Source organism: Canis aureus, chromosome 13 (genome assembly GCF_053574225.1).
Source record: "Canis aureus isolate CA01 chromosome 13, VMU_Caureus_v.1.0, whole genome shotgun sequence".
Classification (NCBI taxonomy): Eukaryota; Metazoa; Chordata; class Mammalia; order Carnivora; family Canidae; genus Canis; species Canis aureus.
This window is the reverse complement of record NC_135623.1, coordinates 21,586,386-21,608,748: the sequence shown is the minus strand read 5'-3', so window position 1 is coordinate 21,608,748 and position 22,363 is coordinate 21,586,386. Positions and strand designations below refer to the sequence as shown.

The following is a 22,363-nucleotide window of genomic DNA, read 5'->3' as shown; positions in this document are numbered from 1 at the left end:
TCCCTTTACTTCAGTCCCTTCTGTGACCCCAGTACCTATGAGGGCTACCCACCTGACGTCAGGAATCTTCTCAGCCAGGCCAAAGTCAGCTACCACTGCAGAGTAACCATTCTCATCCCTCTTTATCAGGCAGTTCTAGGGGTCCCAAAGAAGAAGACAATGCGCTCAGAAGGGGGACCAGCCCGCCACAGGGTTACCACCACCCCTCCCTGCCATAGGGCACCTTGGCCTCTCCTTGGTGAAACACATTCTCAGGCTGACCATAGTGGTCAGACTTGGGGGCCCTGTCAGCGACGTGAGATGGCCTAGGCCTGGATCTCGGGGGGCTGCCCGAAGACTCGTGCCTCAACAACTATCTATCTTGGCTTTCTATGACCCTAAGCATGGCTCTGTGCCAGAGGTACCTCCGTGAACAGACAGCTTTGTCCTCTTGGCGCTTACAGTCTAGTGGGGGAGACAGGCTCTCCAGCGCCTCCCGTCCTCTCCTCAGAATGCAGACACCCAGAGGCCAGCCTGACCTGAAGCAGAGGAAGCGCTCAGGCCTGCCTCGCCCCTTCACTGCCCACGGGACCACAGCCAGCTTCCTCTCTGCCGTTACAGTCTATGACTTGGCCCTAGCCAACTACCTACCCCACCCCTGCCGTCCCATGCACGCATCGCCACCCAAACTTGTAGGCAAGCTTGGAGCCTGAACAGCTCCCTCAAGCTTTTGTCTTATACTGTTCCCTTCCTTTGGAACGTTCTCCCAGCTGTCCTTTTCACTTCAGAAGATTTTATGTGTTTTAAGGTAAGTGAGCTTTCCACTCTGCTCTCTCCGCCCTCTCTCTCTCCCCAGGGGTTAAAACCTCCTCTCTGCCACTTCTTCCCACAGTCTAGCAGAGAGCCAGTTCCGGTTCAGGCCTTCCCTCCTTACAGCCCTCAACTCACGAGGGGGACTCAGGATGTGCGCCCGAAACAAATGCTGCAGTTCCCAGGGAAAGGATGAATCCAAATGACACGCAAATAAACACAAGGCAGCAACCAGCTCTCCCCAAACTGCGTTCAAAATAGCCCTACACCTCCGTCCACCCCCTTCCTCCAGACGCAGGAGAAAGTAGGGATCCTTGGCTCAGGGACATCTCTGAGCCAGCCCTGGCTGGCCAAAACCTGCCCTCCCTCCTCCCCACCACACTTGGCGTGCAGTTGCCAAGGCAATGCCACGTCATCTCCTGCTTCTTTCACCTCAGGTACTAATCATTCCCTTCCTTTGGCCTCGACATGATCATGCTATGCTCTCCCTGGGCTGGAAGGAGCCCGTGGTTTCATCTTCCCCTGGGTCCCAGGTAGACACGCACCATCCCTGCCTTCCAAGCAGGGCTGCCCTTGTGCTTGTCCTGGCTTTGGCCCTCCCACCAAGCCGTGCGGGCTCAGCACCCCTGGACCTCCTGAAGGCTAGGAGGGCCCTAGGCCAGCTGGCCTATTAAAAAGCCAAAGCCCAGGCTGTAGCGCACAGGCTTCTGAGGCCCTGGCACCTCAGATCTGTCGCCTATTTTTCTCCCCTCCTCCGTTTTCACCAACAACTCAGGCCCTGGCTCCAAGGCTCAGTCTAAAGTCCTACTTACTATTTGCTTTCTAGCCCCCAGAAACAGCCGTGTCGATTCAGCCCAGGAGCAGATAAGGACCAGAACATGGCCACAGTGCACTGGCCTTGTTGAAGCTGTACAGTTTATCTGCCCAGCTTCATGCTCACAGGCATCTGTCCGCTCACTGCAAACCACCCATGTAGGGGTCAGTGGCCTCCCAGGAGTTTCTCTGAACAGCTGAGAAAGGGCTAAGGCAGGGATGATCGCGGCCCCACAGTATGGGACAAGGCTACCCAGTTTGCCTCTGGTCTGGAGAGTGACCATTGCCCCTCTTGTAGTTTCTCACAGCCAACAGCTGGGCATCAGCGCCAAAGACAAAGATGGGATACTGCAAACCCAAAGAACCAAACTTAGGAGTCTGTATCTGAGGTGACAAAGAAAATGGGGAGGGACCCTGATAGACTAGCCCCTGTAGGATTTTCCACAAACTCCCAGCCTGCCCTTAATGGAGTCTAGGCTAGTGAGGTTTGGCTGACCACACTTGGCTGTTTTTACTTCCTTATCTCCCACTCATTCCTCGTGAGTTTTTTTTTTTTTTTTTTTTTTTTAAGATTTTGTTTATTTATTCACAAGAGACACAGTGCGGGGGGGGGGGGAAGGCAAAGATACAGGCATTGGGAGAAGCAGGCTCCATGCAAGGAGCCTGATACAGGATTCGATCCCGGGTTTCCAGGATCACACTTTGGGCCGAAGGCAGCGCTAAACTGCTGAGCCACCAGGGCTGCCCTCCTCATGGGTTTCTGCTGAGAGTTCTTACAGAGGATACCAAAGACTTCTATGGCATTAAGTTCAATAGACAAAATTAGTCCTTATATATTTGAGCTTTCTGCTGTTAATACTGCTGATTACTTCTTTCAACACATTTATATGTGATTCAGGAATCATATTAATACTGGGCTTGCAGGGCACCTGGGTTAAGCATCTGCCTTCAGCTCAGGTCATGATCCCAGGGTCCTGGGATGGAGCCCCACATCAGACTCCCCACTCAGGAGGGAATCTACTTCTCCCTCTCCTTCTGTCCCTGTCCATGTTCTCTCTCTCTCTCTCTCTCTCTCTCTCTCTAATAAATAAATAAAATCTAAAAAAAAAAAAAATTGGGGCATGCAGCAAATAATCAGTTGTGGTCCTGGAGCTAAGAGACCAGGTATTAGAGGCTAGAGGCTATTCCTGTTCCCTTTCGATTCTTCTCCCCTGGCTTCTGTGACACTACAGTTCTAGACTCCCTTCTCTAGCTCTGGCTACTATGCAGGCTCTCCCCACCTGATGCTCTCAGGGTTCTATCTTGGGCCTACATCTCTCGGGCTCCATTTGTGCTGATGCCTCCCAAATATATATCCTCACACCTGACCTTTTTCCTCTAGCTTCAGATTTGCATATCCAGTCCATTTCTGGACATCTCCTGGATTACCCATATGGAACTCCATACATGCAAACCTGAACAAACATGAACCTTTTCCCCTGAAAATCTAAAGCTCTAGCTGTATTTCTAGGTCAGCTGATATTGCCATTTTCCACCCAGTTTGCTAAGCTAGCAACCTGGGATTCACCCTAGATTTTTTACTCTTAATTCCAACTAAGTTAGCTTCTAAATATTTTTCAAATCAGCCCCTCCCTCTTCATCCCCACTACCGTTGCGTTAGTCTAGGTCCTCCTCATTCTTCCCCTGAATATAACAATGCTCTTCTAACTGGTCTCTCTGGCTTGGTCCAGGCTTGATCTCCATAATCCACCTTCCTCATTCCTGCCAGCATGACCTTAGTAAAATGTAAATCTGTGTTACTCCCCTATTTAAAAGCCCCCCCACAAGACCCCCAGTATGTGCACATGCATGTGCGTGCACACACACAACTTACTAATAAGTGGAATTCCATTTTCAAGATTCAGCTCAGCCACCATCTCCTGCAAGAAGCCTGCTCATATTTAACCCTCAGTTGGGTTAAATACCTTTTAAAAAATCATCCTATGCATTGTCCTCTCTGTAACCTTAGCATCTACCATGTGGTATGAAAGTGTTTGCATAGTGTCTCCGATGGCCATAGACCATAAGCTTTAGGAAAGCGGTGATGTCTTAAGAGGGAGATGGGGGATCCCTGGGTGGCGCAGCGGTTTGGCGCCTGCCTTTGGCCCAGGGCGCGATCCTGGAGACCCGGGATCGAATCCCACGTCGGGCTCCCAGTGCATGGAGCCTGCTTCTCCCTCTGCCTGTGTCTCTGCCTCTCTCTCTCTCTGTGACTATCATAAATAAATAAAAATTAAAAAAATAAAAAGAGGGAGATGGCCCAGAGAATACTTCCTAGCCCCCTGGGTAAGAGAAAGATTGCCCACTTCTATCTATACGGCACCCTAAGAATTACAAAACATCCTTCACAAACACAATCCCAATGGTTCTTCAGAACAACATTGTCAGGTGTGCAGATCTGAGATTTTTCCATTTAAGAGAAGAAAAATGAAACTTAGAGCTCTAAGTGGTAAAGTCCCAGGTCTCCTAATTCTAAAGGGTTCTCACATGACTCTGCCTTCTCCAGAAAGAGGCTGAAAAGCTTTCCCCTGGGGACAGCAAAGCTATGGCAGGAGCAGTGTAGTTTTATGACAGCAGCAGGGGCCAGGCCCAGGGGGAAGGCAGCACTGTGTGCAATACCAAGACCCCTGCATTTGGGACCCCAGTCACTAGCTCAAATGCTGGCTATTCCAAAAGCATCTAGAACAAGGCTTACATTTCTCATCCAACCTGGACATGGCCCTAGTACAGACTATGTGGCTACAGAGTACAAAATATGAAGCTCAGACCACTGGGGTTCTGAAGAAGCCAGACCAATTTTCAGGCTGTGTGGGGTACAAGGTCCATTACATAGAGGATGAAGAACACTTTATTCAAAAGTGTACTTGGGGCACCTGGGTGGCTCAGTTAAGTGTCCAGCTTGCTTTTGGAGTCATGATCTCAGGGTTCTGAGATCATGCCCCAGGTCAGGCACCATGCTGGGCATGGAGCCTACTTAAGATTCTCTCTCTCTCCCTCACTCCCCTACTCGCTCCTTCTTTAAAAAAAAAAAAAAAAAAAAAAAAATCCTTGCCTAGAGTAAGCAGCAGACATAACAGAGGCTCAAACAGACTTCCCTGAAGTGAGAGGTTCCTAATTTCAGGTTCAAAAAGGAGCCTAGGCACTACTGCTGCCTGGCTCTCATTCCTCTGTGTCCTCTGCCCTATTATAATTCTTCACACTATAGCAGGGAGACTTCTGTGTTTGCCTCTTTAGTGACAGAATGATCCCATTCATCTCTGTGTCTCAAACCTGCACAGACACACACAGAAAGGGCTTAGCAAAAGTTTGTTATATGAAAGTTGGGTAGATAATTGAAACAATTGGGCTTCTTTTCACATGTGTTAAAGGCATACACTAAACATACATTCAACTCTCCACTTGTGGGAACTGAGCTGACAAGAGACTCAAAAGGGTGGCCATGAATGCATTTCTGGAAGCCAACACAAATCCTTCAAAACTGGGCCCGAGTAGACACCTGAGACCAGTTCCTAGGTCTCCTAGGACAGCGGCACAGTCAGTATTAGCACTGAATAAAACCACCTGAGTAGAGAAATGCCAAGTTCATTTGTTAATGTTACTTCCAAGCTAAAGGAATCTCTGCAACAACAACAAAATGGCTTTCGATGTGCCATTAGCTCTTTCCCCTCACCCTCAACCAATCCACTCCGTAAATCCAGTTAGGATCAGAGAAAAGTATTGATTCTACATCTCAAGAAAGGTTAAGAGGTTCTTTTCACAGCACAATGAGATCAGAGACTGAAATGCCCTCCCCTTCTAAATGCTCCAGAGGCTGCTATGGTTTAAGTCTCTTAAAAGATTATCTGGTTTGCTGCAATGTGTCCCATCCCTTGCCATCTATCCCACCCTGTGATCCTATATCTTTACCACAGCTCTTATGTAGTAATCTTCACATAACTGTCTCTCCAACTAGACTAACTCTGGACTCTAACTAGAGCCCATCGATGGTAAAGACTGAGTTCCAGTAATTTCCATGTCTGCCATACTATGTTTTCTTTCTTTCTTCATTCATTCATGAGAGGGAGAGAGGCAGAGACATAGGCAGAGGGAGAAGCAGGCTCCTCACGGGGAGCCTGATGCAGGACTTGATCCTGGAATCCCGGGATCACACCCTGAGCCAAAGACAGATGCTCAACCGCTGAGCCACCCAGGTGTCCCCAATACTATTTTTTCTAATAGCACAATATGAATGGTTCCAAAAAGCTATTGATAGTTCTCATTATAAAACAAACAAAAAAGAGGGGCATCTAGGTGGCTCAGTCAGTTAAGCACTTCCTTTCAGCTCAGGTCCTGAGCCTGGGTCCTGGATGGAGCCCCACATCAGGCTCCCTGCTCAGGGAGCCTGATTCTCCCTCTCCTGTTATCCCTGCTTGTGCTCTCTGTCAAATAAATAAATAAAATCTTTAAAAAAAAAAAACACTACAGTGTCTTAACACTCATATCTACATCTGTCCAGCATTCAACTCTAATTCATGCTCTCTTCAGTCTCTGAAGATTGGCATTTCCCCCTCCCTAGATGTGTGGTATAGCCAAAGACCATAGCTGAATGAGCTTTTCACTCTGGTACAATCACCAGAGTTGCCTCTTTGGAGTTCATGAAAAACCAAAAATCAAAACCCAATAACCAAGAATAGAGGTAACAATTCATAATCCATACTCCTAGAGAAGCAGGCTCCATGCAGGGAGCCCAATTCAGGACTTGATCCCGGGACCCCGGGATCACGCCCTGAGCCAAAGGCAGATGCTCAACTGCTGAGCCACCAAGATGTCCTGACTTTTCACTCTTGAAAGCGTTGCAGCGACCATTGACATGTGAATCCTGCAAAGGAAACACTATTTTTAGGAGTCACTCTGATAGGAAATTAGGGATCCTTTTTGCCTCTACTATAAGGCTCAGGATCACTTGGAAAAAGTATCTGCTTCTCTCTGCCCTTGCTTACCCACCCGAACATGTTTCACTACTGTAAGTCCCTCCTGTCATCTCGGATCTGAGAAGCCCAGGTTGATGGCTCCTGTGAAGTGAAGGACAGAACCTACCTTACAGACTGGGCATAGTATGGTCCCAAGAGCCCTCAAGTCATTTGGAGAAGTGGGACAAACTGGATTTAGGACTCAAAATCTAAGTTCTCAAGCAGATGTTTTGGCCTCTGTGCTATCAACTGCATTCTCTGAAAGAAGGCCAGGAAGTCCCTGCCCTGGCAGGCTCTGTGCTAGGTTCTAGGAATACAAAGGTGAGGAAGAGGAGCATTTGAGAAACTTGTATACTCGTGGGAGACACAGCACAACAGATCACACAGTATGAGGTGTACACTACGAAAACAGAAGTAAACCTCTTACAGTCCTCAAAGAAATCAAACTCAGATTAAAAAAAAAAAAACCAAAAAACCACAAAAAACAAACTCAGATTCAAAGCTGGCAATGAGACCATTTGGAAACTTCAAAGCCCTATTCTGTCCCTTTAGCTTTATTTATCCCTTGGGACTTCTCATTCTTATGGTCACTGTCACCACCACACAGGTCTCCTGGGAGCACCTGCTTTGGTGTGGACATACAACTCTCTCCCTAATCCTTGCAACACCGTTACAATGAGGCTGAAACATTCAGAGAAAACTACCAGAAGTTCAGAGATGATTTAAAGGCAATGAACATGGACAGTCTCTCCAACTGGATAGTCTGGCTTATAAAATCCACTTGTTTTTCTTGAACTTGAGAATCTTTTTTTTTAAAATTTTATTTATTTATTCATGAGAGACACAGAGAGAGAGAGAGAGAAAGACAGAGACATAGGCAGAGGGAGAAGCAGGCTCCATGCAGGGAGCCCGATGCAGGACTCGATCTCGGGTCTCCAGGATCACGCCCTGGGCCGAAGGCAGGAGCCAAACCGCTGAGCCACCCAGGGATCCCCCAAACTTGAGATTCTTTATAGTGCACTTCCCAACCTGTCCTCAGGTTGCCATGTCATTTGTTCTCACCATCTGGTCAATCTGATGACCCATGAGATCATGACTTGAGTCAGACACCCAACCGGTTGAGCCCCCACTTGCCATCTTAATGCTGCTACAGTAACAGTGCAGATGACTACAAATGGCCCTGCCACACCCAGGGGCTCTACAGTCACTTCCCCAAAGCTCTTTTCTCTGTAGTAGTTTATAAACCAATGGCTAGGGGGAGTACTGCTGTTTGGAACACCGGAACCACTGTAGTGTGAGGTAGCCAAGGACTTACTGTTCTAAGCCTTATTGGGTCTGAGAGTACAGTTCCCATGTGTCACCTCTGCAAACTTTGTATTCATGACAGAAGGAGTGCAGGAATCTGTGTATGCATGGCTGTATGTATGCACCTGTAGGTGTTCAGGGTGAAAAATGAAATGACAGCTATTCTTGGGCAAGTACAAAACTCCTCTCTAGCTCCCCAGAAGACTTTTTTTTTTTAAGATTTTATTTATTCATGAGAGACACAGAGAGAGAGAGAGAGAGGCAGAGACACAGGCAGAGGGAGAAGCAGGCTCCACACAGGGAGCCCGACGCGGGACTCAATCCCAGGTCTCCAGGATCACGCCCTGGGCTGAAGGTGGCGCTAAACCGCTGAGCCACCTGGGCTGCCCTGCCTAGACTTTAAATCTGCTCTTGCACAGAAGTCATATCAGGGGGTTTATAGTTCCCACATCAATGATCAAACAGTACTATTTATATAAGCCTTGTCATGGTGCTGTCCTGGGCCACTTGGCCCTCAAGTGCCTGCCTTGTAGCAAGGCCAACTTCCTCTAAAAGCAACCCTTTTCTAACCTGGTCACAGAGCAATCTGGACAGCAAGAGACTAGCTGATGCCAAAGAAAAACTGGCAGAAGGGCAGAAACTCAATCCAACGGGCAGAAAATGGGTCAGTACGTCGTGGCCCCTCAAGCCCTGCACTCAAATGACAAGCCAGTGGACTCTTGCTCTCAGTTAAGAGATACCTCCTGGAGGCCATGAGAGAGCTCTAAGCCACAGGCTCCCAGTTGGCTTGACCACCGCCACTCCTATAGGCAGGAATCTCTTAACCCTCCCTTGTCAACTGCTCCTGCAACACTCATTCACACCAGAGTCAAGCACCAAGATTCCTAAGATGTACGTGTTGCCTGGCTCAGCACTGAAAGGTACCTGCTGTGAGCCAATATTGGCTTTCTAAGGACTAGCTGCACTGAATAGTAAGGTGTATTCTCTGATTATTATTATAATTTTTTAAAGATTTTATTTACTTATTCATGAGACACAGAGAGAAAGAGGCAGAGACATAGGCAGAGGGAGAAGCAGGCTCCCTACAGGGAGCCCGATGCAAGACCCAATCCCAGGACCCCAGGATCACAACCTGAGCCAAAGGCAGGTGCTTTTTTTTTTTTAAAGGCAGATGCTTTAACCGCTGAGCCATCCAGGCATCCCTAACCTCTGTGATTAAATGTTAAATCTATAAGAGATTTCCATCACTTCAAAGCTCATTAATGATTGGTTTCCTTCTCTATTTTTTATTTCCATTTATTTTAGATTTTATTTATTTATTCATGAGAGACACACAGAGAGAGAGAGGCAGAGGCACAGGCAGAGGGAGAAGCAGGCTCCATGCAGGGAGCCTGATGTGGGACTCGATCCCGGGACTCCAGGATCACGCCCTGACCTGAAGGCAGACGCTCCACTGCTGAGCCACCCAGGGATCCCTTGGCTTCCTTTTAAAAAAAAAAAATTATTTAGTCCTTTTAGAGAGAGAGAAAGAGAGTGAGCAACAGAGGGCACAAGCAGGGGAGGGGGCAGGAAGAGGGAGAAGCAGGCTCCCCCCTGAACAGGGAGCCAACATAGGGCTCCATCCCAGGCCCCTGGGATCATGAGCTGAGCTGAAGACAGTCACTTAACTGACAGCCACCTAGGCGTCCCTAATGATTGGTTTCTTTTTTTTTTTTTTTTTTAAGATTTTATTTTATTATTTATTCATGAGAGACAGAGAGAGAGAGAGAGAGGCAGAGACACAGGCAGAGGGAGAAGCAGGCTCCATGCAGGGAGCCCAATGCGGGACTTGATCCTGGGTCTCTAGGATCACGCCCTGGGCTGAAGGCAGTGCTAAACTGCTGAGCCACCTGGGCTGCCCTAATGATTGGTTTCTTAACAGAGCTCTCTTGGTAATGGAAGACAGTGTCTCCAAGAGTTGTGCAAGTGATGCCTTCATACCTTAGATGTGAGGTCCCGATGGAAAATGCCTTTGAAGTGAAGGTAGCTGAGACCCACTGCTATATCATAAGCCAGTTTCACCCTCACAGTCCACGGCAAATGCAGGTTACTGTCTAGCAACTGTTCCAGATTTCCAGAGTTGATATACTGCAAAACAAAGGGAAAAACTCAGCCATCATCTGTCAGGTACGTTTAGGCTGGTGGTGAAACCATTAGAGGATAAAGATTCTACATTAAAAAACATTTTTTTAAAGTTGCTCAAGGCTTATTTTGCAGGTACTACGGTAGATGCTGCATACAAAGACCCTTCCTTTGAGTAGATGACAATCCATTAAGGGGCACAAACAATATCATGTAGTAAATGCTAAAATATAGCTTTGGACAAGTATGACAGTGCCATGAGTGCAGAGGATAAAGTTAGAAAGTCAATCTGGGTATGTCAGAGGAAGCTGTACAAAGGAAATAAGGGAATCAAAAGGATGACCTGGGGTAGCAGAAAAGAAAGACAATCCATACAGAGGGAACAGTATATGCAAAGTTATAGATTAAGAGCATGGTATATTCAGGAGACTAATACACTCAGTATAGTCAGAGTATGCAAATAGTAGAAACTTGGTGAAGCCAATATGCTTTGCTAAGATATATGGACTTTATTCTGTTGGAACAAAATAAGCCTTTTAAGCAGAAGAGCAAAATCTTCATCTTTGCTTTTCAAAATCTTCATCTTTGCTTTCAAAGATTATTTAAGCAATGGTATGATCAATGCATTAGATGGAGAGTAAGGAGAAGGGTAAACAGTGAATTATTGCGATAATCCTGGTAAAAGAAGGGTGCCCCAGTTAAGGCAATAGTGGAAACACTGGAACAGCGTAAGATTCAAGACATGGCTTATATGGCAGAGTTAAAACAACAACACACAAACACAAAATTTGATGACTGTCTGGATTGGGGGGATTAGTGCAATGAAAATCTCTAGGTTGATCCTGGGCTATTGGTCCCTGGATGCCATTATTAAATATCTACAAAATAGAGAGAAGGGCAGGTTTTTAGAAGCAGCAGCATGGTTAAAAGAGTGAGGTCAGTGAGGATATGTTGAGTTAAAGGACTTGTGGGACAGCCAAGGCGGAGATGTCTTAAAAAGAGCCTAAAACTTAGGAACAAAGTCTGAGGTAGAGACCAACATTTAGGAGGCAGCAACATTGAGCTGAAGTGGTCACAGAAGCCAAGTCATGGAAGTTGTCCAGGGGTTAACATATAAGGTGAGAAATTAACAGAATCTTAAGGAATGGTAACATTTAAAGGAGCAGGCAAAGAAGAACCAAGCAAGAATGTTACATAGAAGCCAAAGAAGGAGAACATTCCAAAGTGGAAATGACCAGAAGTATCAAGTGCTATACAGATCAAGTAAGGTGAGCACGAATGGGACGCCTGGGTGGCTCAGTGGTTTAGGGCCTGCCTTCAGCCCAAGGCCTGATCCTGGAGTTCTGGGATCGAGTCCCACATTGGGCTCCCTGCATGGAGCCTGCTTCTCCCTCTGCCTGTGTGTCTCTCCCTCTCTCTCTTTCTGTGTGTCTCATGAACAAATAAATAAAATCTTAAAAAAAAAAAAGTAAGGTGAGCACAAAAAGTGTCCACTGGACTTACAACTAAGTCACAGGAAACTATGATAAAGACTAGAGTAAGACCAAAGTGAACAGAAGAGTAGAAGATAAGGCTATAGAGAAACTATGTGCAGATGTACTCTTCCAATAAATTTGGCTTTTCATCATTTCCATATACCCATGAAGTGCTGCTTTGCTTTAAAAAAAAAAAAAAGCAAAAAATGTATTTATATAGAGATGATAATAAGTGTAAGAGTAATAATAACAACAATAGCAACAAAACAACCAATAGGAACAGCTAATATTCACAGAGTGCTTACTCTGTCCAGGTACTAGTCTAAGAACTTTACATTAATTATCTCATTCACTCTGCACATAAACTAATGAAATAATTATACTATTATTCTCATTTTATAAGAGGCAGTTAGAAGTTAAGAGCCAGGGTTTAAACCCAGGCAGTTTGGCCCAGAGTCCATGTTCTTTACCTGTTAGCTAACCTAACATCAGCTACAGGTCACAGCATCTGAGTCAAAGAGCCTCATACAGAACAGGAGCTCAAAAATTTCTGCCAATTAGGTCATGAATTTATTCAAACCTTACATGATATATTATCTGCCTTTTCCTTCCATGAGAGAAAAATAGAAAATTCCCCTAAGCCTAAAATTAAGCTCTTAATACCGATTTTTTAGGGGGGGGGGTGATACTGAATTTTCTAAAGACTAGGGAACCTAAAGGGATAGCAGGCAAGATATCTGAATTTTAGTCCAATTTGGCCTCTAAACAACTACCTTTGGGCAAATCAACTAATGAGGCTATCCAATCAGTGTTCCCACCTATAAAATAGATATTATAATTCCTGATCCACATAACTCACAATGTCATTATGAGAATCTAATACAAAAATGTAAAAGGGCTTAGCAAAAATTTAAGTGCCATATCATCTGAGATGTCATGATGTGGTAACATAAGCACCAAAAAGCACCAGTTGGGGGCAGCACAATGCAGGACTTCACATCCTTGCATGAGGCACATCAGGCCCAGACGAAACGGCTAAAAATACACCTAACTTCTCAAAAGGGAAACCTGTCAATCTGCTTCATTCTGCTTGATAATCCATCTTGGAAATCTCAAAAGGAGGCATAATGGCAGCATCAACACAGCACCTTTCATCTCTTTAGTTGAATCTGTCCATGGTTCATATTTGAGGAGACCATTAGCTAAAAAGAAACTGAACTCGCAAACTCCAAGGTACTTGGGGGCAATATAGCAGACATCTAATCACGCAAATTTCTTTAGTTCTGAGGGTCAGGAAGATCTGAAAAGGTGGTGGTTCACTTCTTTGATACGATGACAATGTGACATGGAAGGCCTGACTTCAGGAGCCACTGAAGTTTTCCAACTGAGGGCCAAGCAGAAAAAATTACAATGAAAGGTTGTATTTGGGGATCCCTGGGTGGCTCAGCGGTTTGGCGCCTGCCTTTGGCCCAGGGCGTGATCCTGGAGCCCCAGGATGGAGTCCTGCATCGGGCTCGGGCTCCCGGCATGGAGCCTGCTTCTCCCTCTGCCTGTGTCTCTGACTCTCTTTCTCTCTCTGTGTCTATCATGAATAAATAAATAAAATCTTAAAAATAAATAAATAAAATAAAAGGTTGTATTTGCATTCTCTCTGGGCCAGGCTAAGTCAGGATTCCTGATTCTGGTTCAGAAACATACATATATACTCTTTTCTTTTCTTTTTTTTAAGATTTTATTTCTTTATTCATGAGAGACACAGAGAGACAGAGGCAGAAGAAGCAGGCTCCATGTCGGGAACCCAATGTGGGACTTGATCCCAGGACCACGGGATCACACCCTGAGCCAAAGGCAGACGCTCAACCACTGAGCCACCCAGGCATACCATACATATTTACCCTTTTTAGAATGTCTCTGAAGACCTGAGAAATCCATCAATCCAGGCAGAAGGGGGAGGACAGAGGAGAAAGGTGAGGCAGGGTAAGGAATCACACCATTAGTAGGCTCTGGTTTTCCCAAGCAAGATGGAAGAAGCACAAACCAGGACCAGAGAGGGAAACTAAATGGAGTTTACTGTTACAACCTGTCTCTCTTGCCTGCCTTTGGTGAATATTTTTAGAAGGGGCTGATAAGCCTCTGGGGCCTTCAGAAACCACAACTTCTGAATGTCTCAAGACCTTTGCGTGTATGAGGAAAGGAAGTGTGAGATCTGCCAACAAGGAAGATTTCTAAGTTGCTACACACTCTGTGTGCCCATTAGTTGGGACGTTCACTTCCCCAAAAGCAACTCCCAGTGCAGGCTCAGCTGGTGTGTCCTCTGAACAAATCCCTGTGTGGGAAGCAGAAGCAAGATCTGTGCTTGCACATTCAACTTCCCAGGATGAGGTTAATAGAGGCTTCACTGTGTTTTCTTCCAGACCACTCTCTTGAGCAGCTCTTCAAAACAACCTAAGACACTGGCAATGCATTTAAATCATCTATGAGAGAGAGAAGTTTTTACATTTTAATGGTTGTCCCTTTTAAACTGTCAAGCTCAGAAAACTATAATGTCAGCCAATCAAGTGTTAGAGGTACCTGAGTACCTCTCAGTGACTGGTTCCCCAACTTTACACCAAAACCTGCCTTTCCCACCCATGGTATAATAAAATATTATAACAGAGCTTCTACCATCCAATTTGTGTTTGACACTTGATTTCATTAAAGACTTTTCTCCCAAAAGGCAGTCAATAAATAAGTGTGTGTTGGAGGCTAAACAATATTATGTATGCAAAAAAATCGTATGTTATCACCATAAAAACAATCGCCACAGGTTCTGTTTAGTGGACACTCAGTTCTCCACTCAGGAATATCAATTAAAGTTATTTCTACAACCATTCAGTGAGCACTTCTCCATTTCCTGTCACCCCCATATGACAGTAAGAACCTGTCAGTTTACATCAACATTATTTTCCTTCTGGGATTAGAAGAGTCTGTTACACATAGTAAATGTGGGTATATGAAATGTGGGAATAACAGTTTATACCTTAAAGAAGTCCACCGAAAGATACAGATATAAGTATATAATACCAATAACCCTTATCAGAGGTAAATACTTGAGGTTTGAAAGTAGAAAGTGACTCTCCCTGAATCTGCAAAATTTGAGAGGAGGTAACATCTAAGTTGGATACTAAAAGATAGCTGGGAGTTGTGTAGGCCGAGAAAATAGTTCTTCCCATATATCCCCATAAGTTCTGATGGCACCAATTCTGAGACAGATACATAAACATACCCATATAGAGAATATTCTGGAACAGCATTAGGCAACCCTTATCTCTCCATGAGGCAACACTCCCTATATCCAGGGATCTTGTTCCTAATTCCTGCTGAGTTTAGTCAGCTACAGTGGCCTCACCCAATCATGACCAATCAGAATAAGATGACAAAATGCTTGCTTTTTTTTTTTTTAACTTTGAATTATCAATGGACTGATACCTGTAACCAGCAAGCTTGTCCCCGAATAGTGGTTCAAAGGCATATTCAGAGGCTCTGAAGAAAATATCAACTGTACGAATTATTACTCCTTTTTGAAAAATCTACCCAACTGGCCTGAAGTTAGGGCATTTACCCAAGGCAGATAAATGTGCTGCTATCCAACTAACAGAGATAATTTGCTACTACTTAATTAGCAGGGCTGTCCTAAGGAAGATCCATCCATCTCTCTATCCATCCACCTACACAAACACTGAAAATCTACTATGTGAAAACACAAAGCTAAGTGGGGCCAGTCCCTGTCCTTTGTTCACAGTCCAGTCAAGGTGATAATCAACTAACAATTTTCTTATCACACAAGGCAGTAATGTATATCCTATATAGAGAATATCATTCTACCAGTAATGTAAAAACTGTATGGAAAAGTCAGGGATTGAAGCCAGGGAAACAGTTAGGAGGCTTCTGGAATCATTCAGGTGGGAAGAGCTGAATAAGACAATGACAGCAAGAATGGAAAGGAGGTTAATATCTGGAGACTTCTTAGAGGTAAAAGCAACAGGATTTCGTGCTTAATTAAAGGCAGGGAGTAATTAAAAGAAATAAAGCATACAAAGTAGGTCCAGTATAATGTTTAGCTCATAGGACACAACTCATTCTCCCTACTATCAATATCTTATTTCATCACCCCTTCCCTGGGTTATTCTATTGGCTTTCTAACTAGTCTGCTTGTCCCTTTTTTGTATCTTGAATAGACTTAGCCCTCATTCCAATCCATTTTCCATAATACAGCCAAAATACTCCTTCTGAAATGCCAACCTGAAGCTAATCCCCTGTTAAAATTATTCAATGATGCCCTACTACTGTTAGGATAAAACCCACAACCCTTACTTAACATGGAATATAAAGCCTTTCACTCTTGCTTATAAAGGTCTGACCCCTTCCTGCTTGCACATTTGCACACACTGCTGGTACTTTTACCTGGAACACTCCTCCCCCATCCCTACATCGGCCTGACTAATCACTCCCTGTTAAGGATTCAGTTCCATTTCATGGAAGCCAACATGTAGGACTGGGGATAAGAAAGACACTGTGCAAAAGGAACACAAGGATAAAGTGAAGAGATTAGTAGTCATTTTTTTTTTCTTTTTCCTGAATAAGGTATAAGTAGAGAGAAGGGATGAAGCTAAAAAGAAAAGATGGATGGTACAGTATAGTGGTTAAGCCTACATACTACAGAGTTAGGCTCCTTAGGATTGAATCTCACCTCTGACACTAGGTTGGTCATTCAATTTCTTTAATATTCATCTATAAAGTGGAAATAAGAATAGTATCTAATGCTCCCCCAAAAGATTAGTACCTAACCTATAGAATTATGAAGACTCAATTAGTTGAAGTGTAAAAATGCTTAGAACAATGTCAAAGAAAGTTCTCGGTATATGTCAGTTGTTATCTATTGCTGTTATTATTATAAATATATAATTTTTTTAGAGAAGTTCTGGAAAATCACAATGAAACACCTATAGTTAATTTGTCAGATCACAGGAGCACTAAAAATTTATAAGTAAAGTATACTATGATCTGGCATGTGTTGAATTACGTCTCCCCAAAAGATATGCTCAAGTCCTAGCCCCTGGTAACTGTAAATGTGACCTTACTGGGAAATAGAGTCTTTGCCGATGGAAAATGAAATAAAGATGGGATCATACTGAAGTAGGGTAGACCCTTAATCCAATAAGATTGGTATCTTTACAAAAAGAGACACAGACACACAGGGAAAATGTTATGGGGATCCCTGGGTGGCGCAGCGGTTTGGCGCCTGCCTTTGGCCCAGGGCGCGATCCTGGAGACCCGGGATCGAATCCCACGTCGGGCTCCCGGTGCATGGAGCCTGCTTCTCCCTCTGCCTGTGTCTCTGTGCCTCTCTCTCTCTCTCTGTGACTATCATAAATAAAAAAAAAAAAAAAAAGAAAATGTTATGTGTTAAGGGAGGCAGAGATGTGAGTGGTACATCTATAAGTCAAGAAACACCACCAAAAGCTAGGAAGAGACAAGGAAGGATCTTCCCCCAGAGCTTTCAGAGAGAGAACATGGCCCTGCCAACACTTCGATTTTGGACTTCCGTCAGAACTGTAAAATAATCAATTTCTGTTGTTATAAGCCGCCCACATTGTGGTGCTTTGTTATGGCAGCCCTAGGAAACTAATACATGCCCCAAACTACATTTTAGAAAGATCATGCTGGTAGCAGGATAGAGGAGGAACTAGCAGAAGGTTTAGAGCCTACTGCAACAAACAGTCCAGAGGAGAGGTGACCAAATTCCCAGCTTAGAGTGCTATTATTATAGGCATGAAAAGGTGGGTTAGAGTTAGAATATGCTGAGACAGAATCTAAAGGGTATAGCAACTGAGTGGTAAATATGAGAACTGAAGGAAAAGAAAGGCCACTCAGAGATTCCAAATTCAGGTGTTCAGAGAAGCAAGAGGGAGAGATCCTACAATCTCATGTGCCATCAGTAAGCCAGAAACACATCAGAAACCAGCATCAATGTCAAATAGCCAAATCAGTGACTTGTCAAACCTGTGTTCTTTGGATAAGCCCTCTACAGATGAGGGCCTTGGGCCCCGACCTAGTTTTCACTGAAGCCCAACAATGCCATTGTGCTAGCCACTGTATGTTTTTTGGTCGGCTCCAAACACAAAGGCTAGCAGATATCCCATCCTGCTGGCTTGGTTTGAAGAAGAAAAGAAAGCTTTGTTACTGCCCTGGGTAATTTCAGGACAGGCATCCCAAGAGCGCCCTGTGGGAGGCTTGTGCTCCAAAGGAGCCTCCTGTTCTCAGCTTGAGGTTCTGCAGCTACTATAGGCATATATCCCCTCATCTGCCAAAGCCTGAGTTTGCCACTGTTCAGGAGGTCCACCAGGGCTTGCCTGATGAAACAGTCAGTAGTAATGAACTGACCCAAAGAGAAAGGGAATTCAAAATGTGTTTCAGCATATTTAAACATTCCACTCTCTCTGCCTTCATATATGCTTATCTACTGCTCAGAATACTCTTCGTCCCCTTCAGAGCTCTGTTAATTCATCCTTCTAAACCTAGCTCAAGTCTTTTATTTTCGAAAGCATTTCCTAATACCCCATTTTATACTTTGTGCCACTTTAGCCCCCTGTACGTATTGCTACTATTGCTTATCACATTGTACTATAACCTTGATGGCAGGGACCAGGTTTTTCTCAACTTTAAGAGCCCAGCATCCAGTGAACAATAAATTGTTGAATGAACAAATGAATGATTAAATACATTTATATAAATGCAAGCAGGTTTTAAGTTCTCTCTTATTAGAAACTATCCCCCCCCCCCAAAAAAAAGAAGCTATCCCAATTCAGACATTAATGCAATTTAAGATCAAAAGAGAAGTGTGCTTTTAGAGAATTTTTCTGGTAAGTACCATCCAAAACAAATATTTATTTTTTTAAGATTTTATTTATTTATTCATGAGAGAGAGAGAGAGAGAAAGGCAGAGACATAGACAGAGGGAGAAGCAGGCTCCCTGCAGGGAGCCCAGCGTGGGACTCCATCCTGGACTGGACCGGGGATCACCCCCTGAGCCAAAGGCAGATGCTCAACCACAGAGCCACTGAGGTGTCCTCCAAAACAAATACTTAATAATGCCTACTATTGGGGGCACCTGGCTGGCTCGGTTGGTAGGTTGTGTAACTCTTGATCTCACAGTCGTGAGTTCAAACCCCATTTTGGGTGTGGAGACTACTTAAAAATAAAATATTTAAATAATAATAATAATGCCTATTATGTGGCAAATACTATGGTAGCATTGGAAATAAAATGAAATACAAAACAGTGCATTTGGCCACTCAGTAATATAAAACTCTGAGGATACTTATCCTATTAGCAAATTCCTTAAAGTGGTCAAAATCACATGACTTAAAAAATATAACTGAGATGATCTTCTGGAAATTACAGAAGGTATTTCTTTTATCAACAACTTAAAGAAACCATAAAGACATCTCCTGTTCTTCATTCACACTTTCCATAGATAGATATTTAGTATAAAGCCCATTCACTGCTTAAAGAATATGTTTGCTTAACAAAGCTGAAGTGGCAGGAATGTTTTTCAATCCCTATCAGCTACTATAAACATCAAAATGACTGTTTACCCAAAAGATTCAAAATAGTGTGATTAAGCTTTCCCCACAGATTTTTAACTGTTCCATTAAACATCTCATAATCAAAAACAAATTTGTTTAAATAAAGTAAATATTAAAAGATAAATATGTAGAATAAATCTTCTCAAAGAAATAAGCTAAGAAATACTAAGACTGTTCCCTTTACCCAGTGAAGCTCTATTCACAATCAATGGTCACAGACATGATTTAAGATGAGGCCAGGGTTCCTAACCACTCCATCCAGTCTGCTTTCCTATCCCCAAATCCATAAGTTCATGATTAAAATCACTTTTCCGTCCAGCCTGCTATCCCATATCTACTATAACCCTGCACTCTGCAGATCCGCATAGGAATCTTTGACATTCACTTGGTGATTGAACTCAGAGTAAACAAAGCAATCCATTAAGGAAGACAAACACACCCTGCCCCCCAACCAGATCTGAGGAATAGGGGCTTGACAGTGGACAAAATGAAAATAGAAACCAAAAGAAACTAGTTTCTTTCTTCTTTCTTTCTTTTCTTTCTTTCTTTCGTTCTTTCTTTCTTTTTTTTCTTTTCTTTTCTTTTCTTTTCTTTTCTTTTCTTTTTCCTTTCTTTCCTTTTCTTTCTTTCTTTCTTTCTTTCTTTCTTTCTTTCTTTCTTTCTTTCTTTCTTCTCTTTCTTTCTTTCTTTTTTAAGATTTTATTTATTTATTCATTAGAGACATGGGGGGGGGTGGGGGGGTGTGCAGAGAGGGTAGAGGGAGAAGCAGGCCCCATGCGGGGCTCGATCCCAGATCTCCAGAATCAGGCCCTGGACTGAAGGTGGCGCTACATCACTGAGCCACCTGGCTACCCCAGAAACTAAGTTTCTAATTAAGGTGACTTATATCAAAGGAACTGCATCTTCAAATGAACCAATCATTTCTTCTACCGATTCTGCCTATATTAGCACACCACTTGGCCTCTGAATAAGGAATAAATCAAGCAAAAGTTAAAGGAAGCAAACTACAAGCTCAAAGGGTATCTTCTAGAGGCAAATGGTAGGTAGAGGGATAGAAAGGGAGAAAAGGTTCCAACTTGCTATGTGGGAGACAGCTTCCCAGCCCAATAGTCACTCCAAGCGCAGGCAAAAATCTCTTCCAAAGGCTAAGAGTCAAATAGGTAACTAAACACCCTCACATTCTGGGGCACTTGGGTAGTTCAGTTGGTTAAGCGTCTCCCTATGGCTCACGTCATGATCCTGAGGTCCTGGAATCAGCCCCGAGTCTGGCTCCCTGCTCAGCTCAGAGTGTTTCTCCCTCTCCGTCTGCTCCTCTGCCTACTTGTTCTCTTTCTCAATCTCAAAAAATCAATAAAATCTAAAATAAATAAATAAATGAATGAAGAATTGTATGTTCTAAGATGTGCTACGATGAAAAAAAGGAAAGAAAAAAAGGAAAGAGTGCTAACAAAGAGAATCAGAAGCCGACTCATAATCTGGATGTGGGAAGGTCATTAGGAAAAGCTACTCTGGGATGCCTGGATGGTTCAGTGGTTGAGTGCCTGCCTTTCGCCCAGGGCGTGATCTTGGAGTCCTGGGATTGAGTCCCACATCGGGCTCCCTGCATGGAGCCTGCTTCTCCCTCCCTCTGCTTATGTCTCTGCCTCTCTCTCTCTCTCTGTCTCTCATGTATAAATAAAATCTTTTTTTTTTTTTTTTAAAAAAAGGAAAAGCTACTTCAATGAAGTGAAAATTTAAACTAAGACTTAAAAATTGATGAGTTAAGTAGGTAAAAAGTGGGAGAATCACTTTTCAAATCTTATGTAATTCTCAGTTTCTTTTTACATAAAATAGCAGTAATAATGACTATATCTCAGAAGGTTGTCATAAGGATGAAAAAAGAAAATACATGTAACACTTAACATCCCAGAAATATTAGCTATTTCTTTAACGAGTATGTCTGATTTTATAAGCAGAAAAAAGTTTTTTGGGGGCGCCTGGGTGGCACAGTTAAATTGAGCATCTGGCTGTTGATTTTGGCTCAGGTCACGATCTCAGGGTCCTGGGATCAAGTCCTGCATTGGGCTCCATGCTCAGCATGGAGTCTGCTTGAGGATTCTCTCCCTTTGCCCCTACCCCTGCTTGCTCTCTCTCTCTCTAGCTCTCTCTCTCCCCTTAATAAATAAATCTTTAAAAAAAAAAGTTGTGTTTGTTTTTAAAGTGTCCCTGGTACTGCCAACTGCAATAAATTATTGGTTTAAAAAAATGAAATATTTTCTTATCCAAAACTTTAATTGACTTAGCAGGTAAGTAGTATGTCTATTGTTTTATTTCTATTTCCAAAAGTCCAGTGCCCAGTTCTGTTCCTTCGGGGCATACCAGAAATACATGTTTGACTGACTAGTTAATCTAGATGGAAAATAAGTTGTTGAGCAAATTAGTGACAGAGTCAAAGGATGATGATGCAAGAGGTGTTATAATTAAACAATGCAAAAGCCATTTAGAAATTATTCCATTCATGAGGCAAGAGTTCTAGCCATTCCTACAGGCTCTAAAATACATTTTTAAACGTATTTTTAAAAGAAAATTTACCTCCACTTTGCTTTTTAGATGGCACAAAATGTATTTCTTTTTCCCCCTATCCAATCATTCAGTCAATATCTATAAAGTGCTTTCTAACTATAAAGTACTGCTGGGAGATCATGAATATACAGATGAGTAAAATACTATCCCTATATTAACCAGCAACTAATTGGTTTTATAAGGTACTTTCATAGTTACCTCATTTGAACCTTGCAACATCCTGAAACATTGTTATCCTTTAAAAAAAAATTTTATATATGAGGAAATCAAGCCTAGAGAATTTAAATAATTTGCCTGTAGTTATTCAACTGTTAATGGTAGAGCCTGGATTTTAACCCAAGCCTTTTGACCCCAAAGCCTGGGTTCCTTCTACTCTGGAAGCTTACATTAATATAGGGAAACCAGGGCAGCCCCGCTGGCTCAGCGGTTTAGCGCCGCCTTCAGCCCAGGGCGTGATCCTGGAGACCCAGGATCAAGCCCCACGTTGGGTTCCCTGCATGGAATGGAGCCTGGTTCTCCCTCTGCCTGTGTCTCTGCCTCTCTCTCTATGAATAATAATTCATAATTATTATTATTAATAAATAAATAAAATCTTTTAAAAATATAGGGAAACCAAAGCAAAAATAACTTTAATACATGGCATAATATGTAATAAGAGAGGTACAAAAAGAAAAAAAAAAAA

At 43.4% G+C, this 22,363-nt stretch overlaps 1 protein-coding gene and 1 long non-coding RNA gene across 5 annotated transcripts in view; one reads left to right on the top strand and one right to left on the bottom strand.

The window, feature by feature from the left end:
• TESK2 (testis associated actin remodelling kinase 2) overlaps positions 1 to 22,363 on the bottom strand; it is a 146,467-nt gene that overhangs the window by 3,996 nt on the left and 120,108 nt on the right. For 3 of the 4 annotated variants that reach the window (XM_077845192.1, XM_077845194.1, XM_077845196.1), the window contains 2 exons: positions 9,876 to 10,022; positions 53 to 135 (listed from right to left, as the gene is read on the bottom strand). In XM_077845192.1, coding sequence (XP_077701318.1) covers positions 53 to 135; positions 9,876 to 10,022 — 230 coding nt within the window. The remainder of the gene's footprint in view (positions 1 to 52; positions 136 to 9,875; positions 10,023 to 22,363) is intronic. The other variant, XM_077845195.1, reaches the window with a different exon arrangement.
• Positions 9,716 to 14,157, top strand: LOC144282068 (uncharacterized). Its single transcript, XR_013350429.1, has 2 exons — positions 9,716 to 13,468; positions 13,906 to 14,157. It is a non-coding gene; the product is annotated as an uncharacterized LOC144282068 (long non-coding RNA).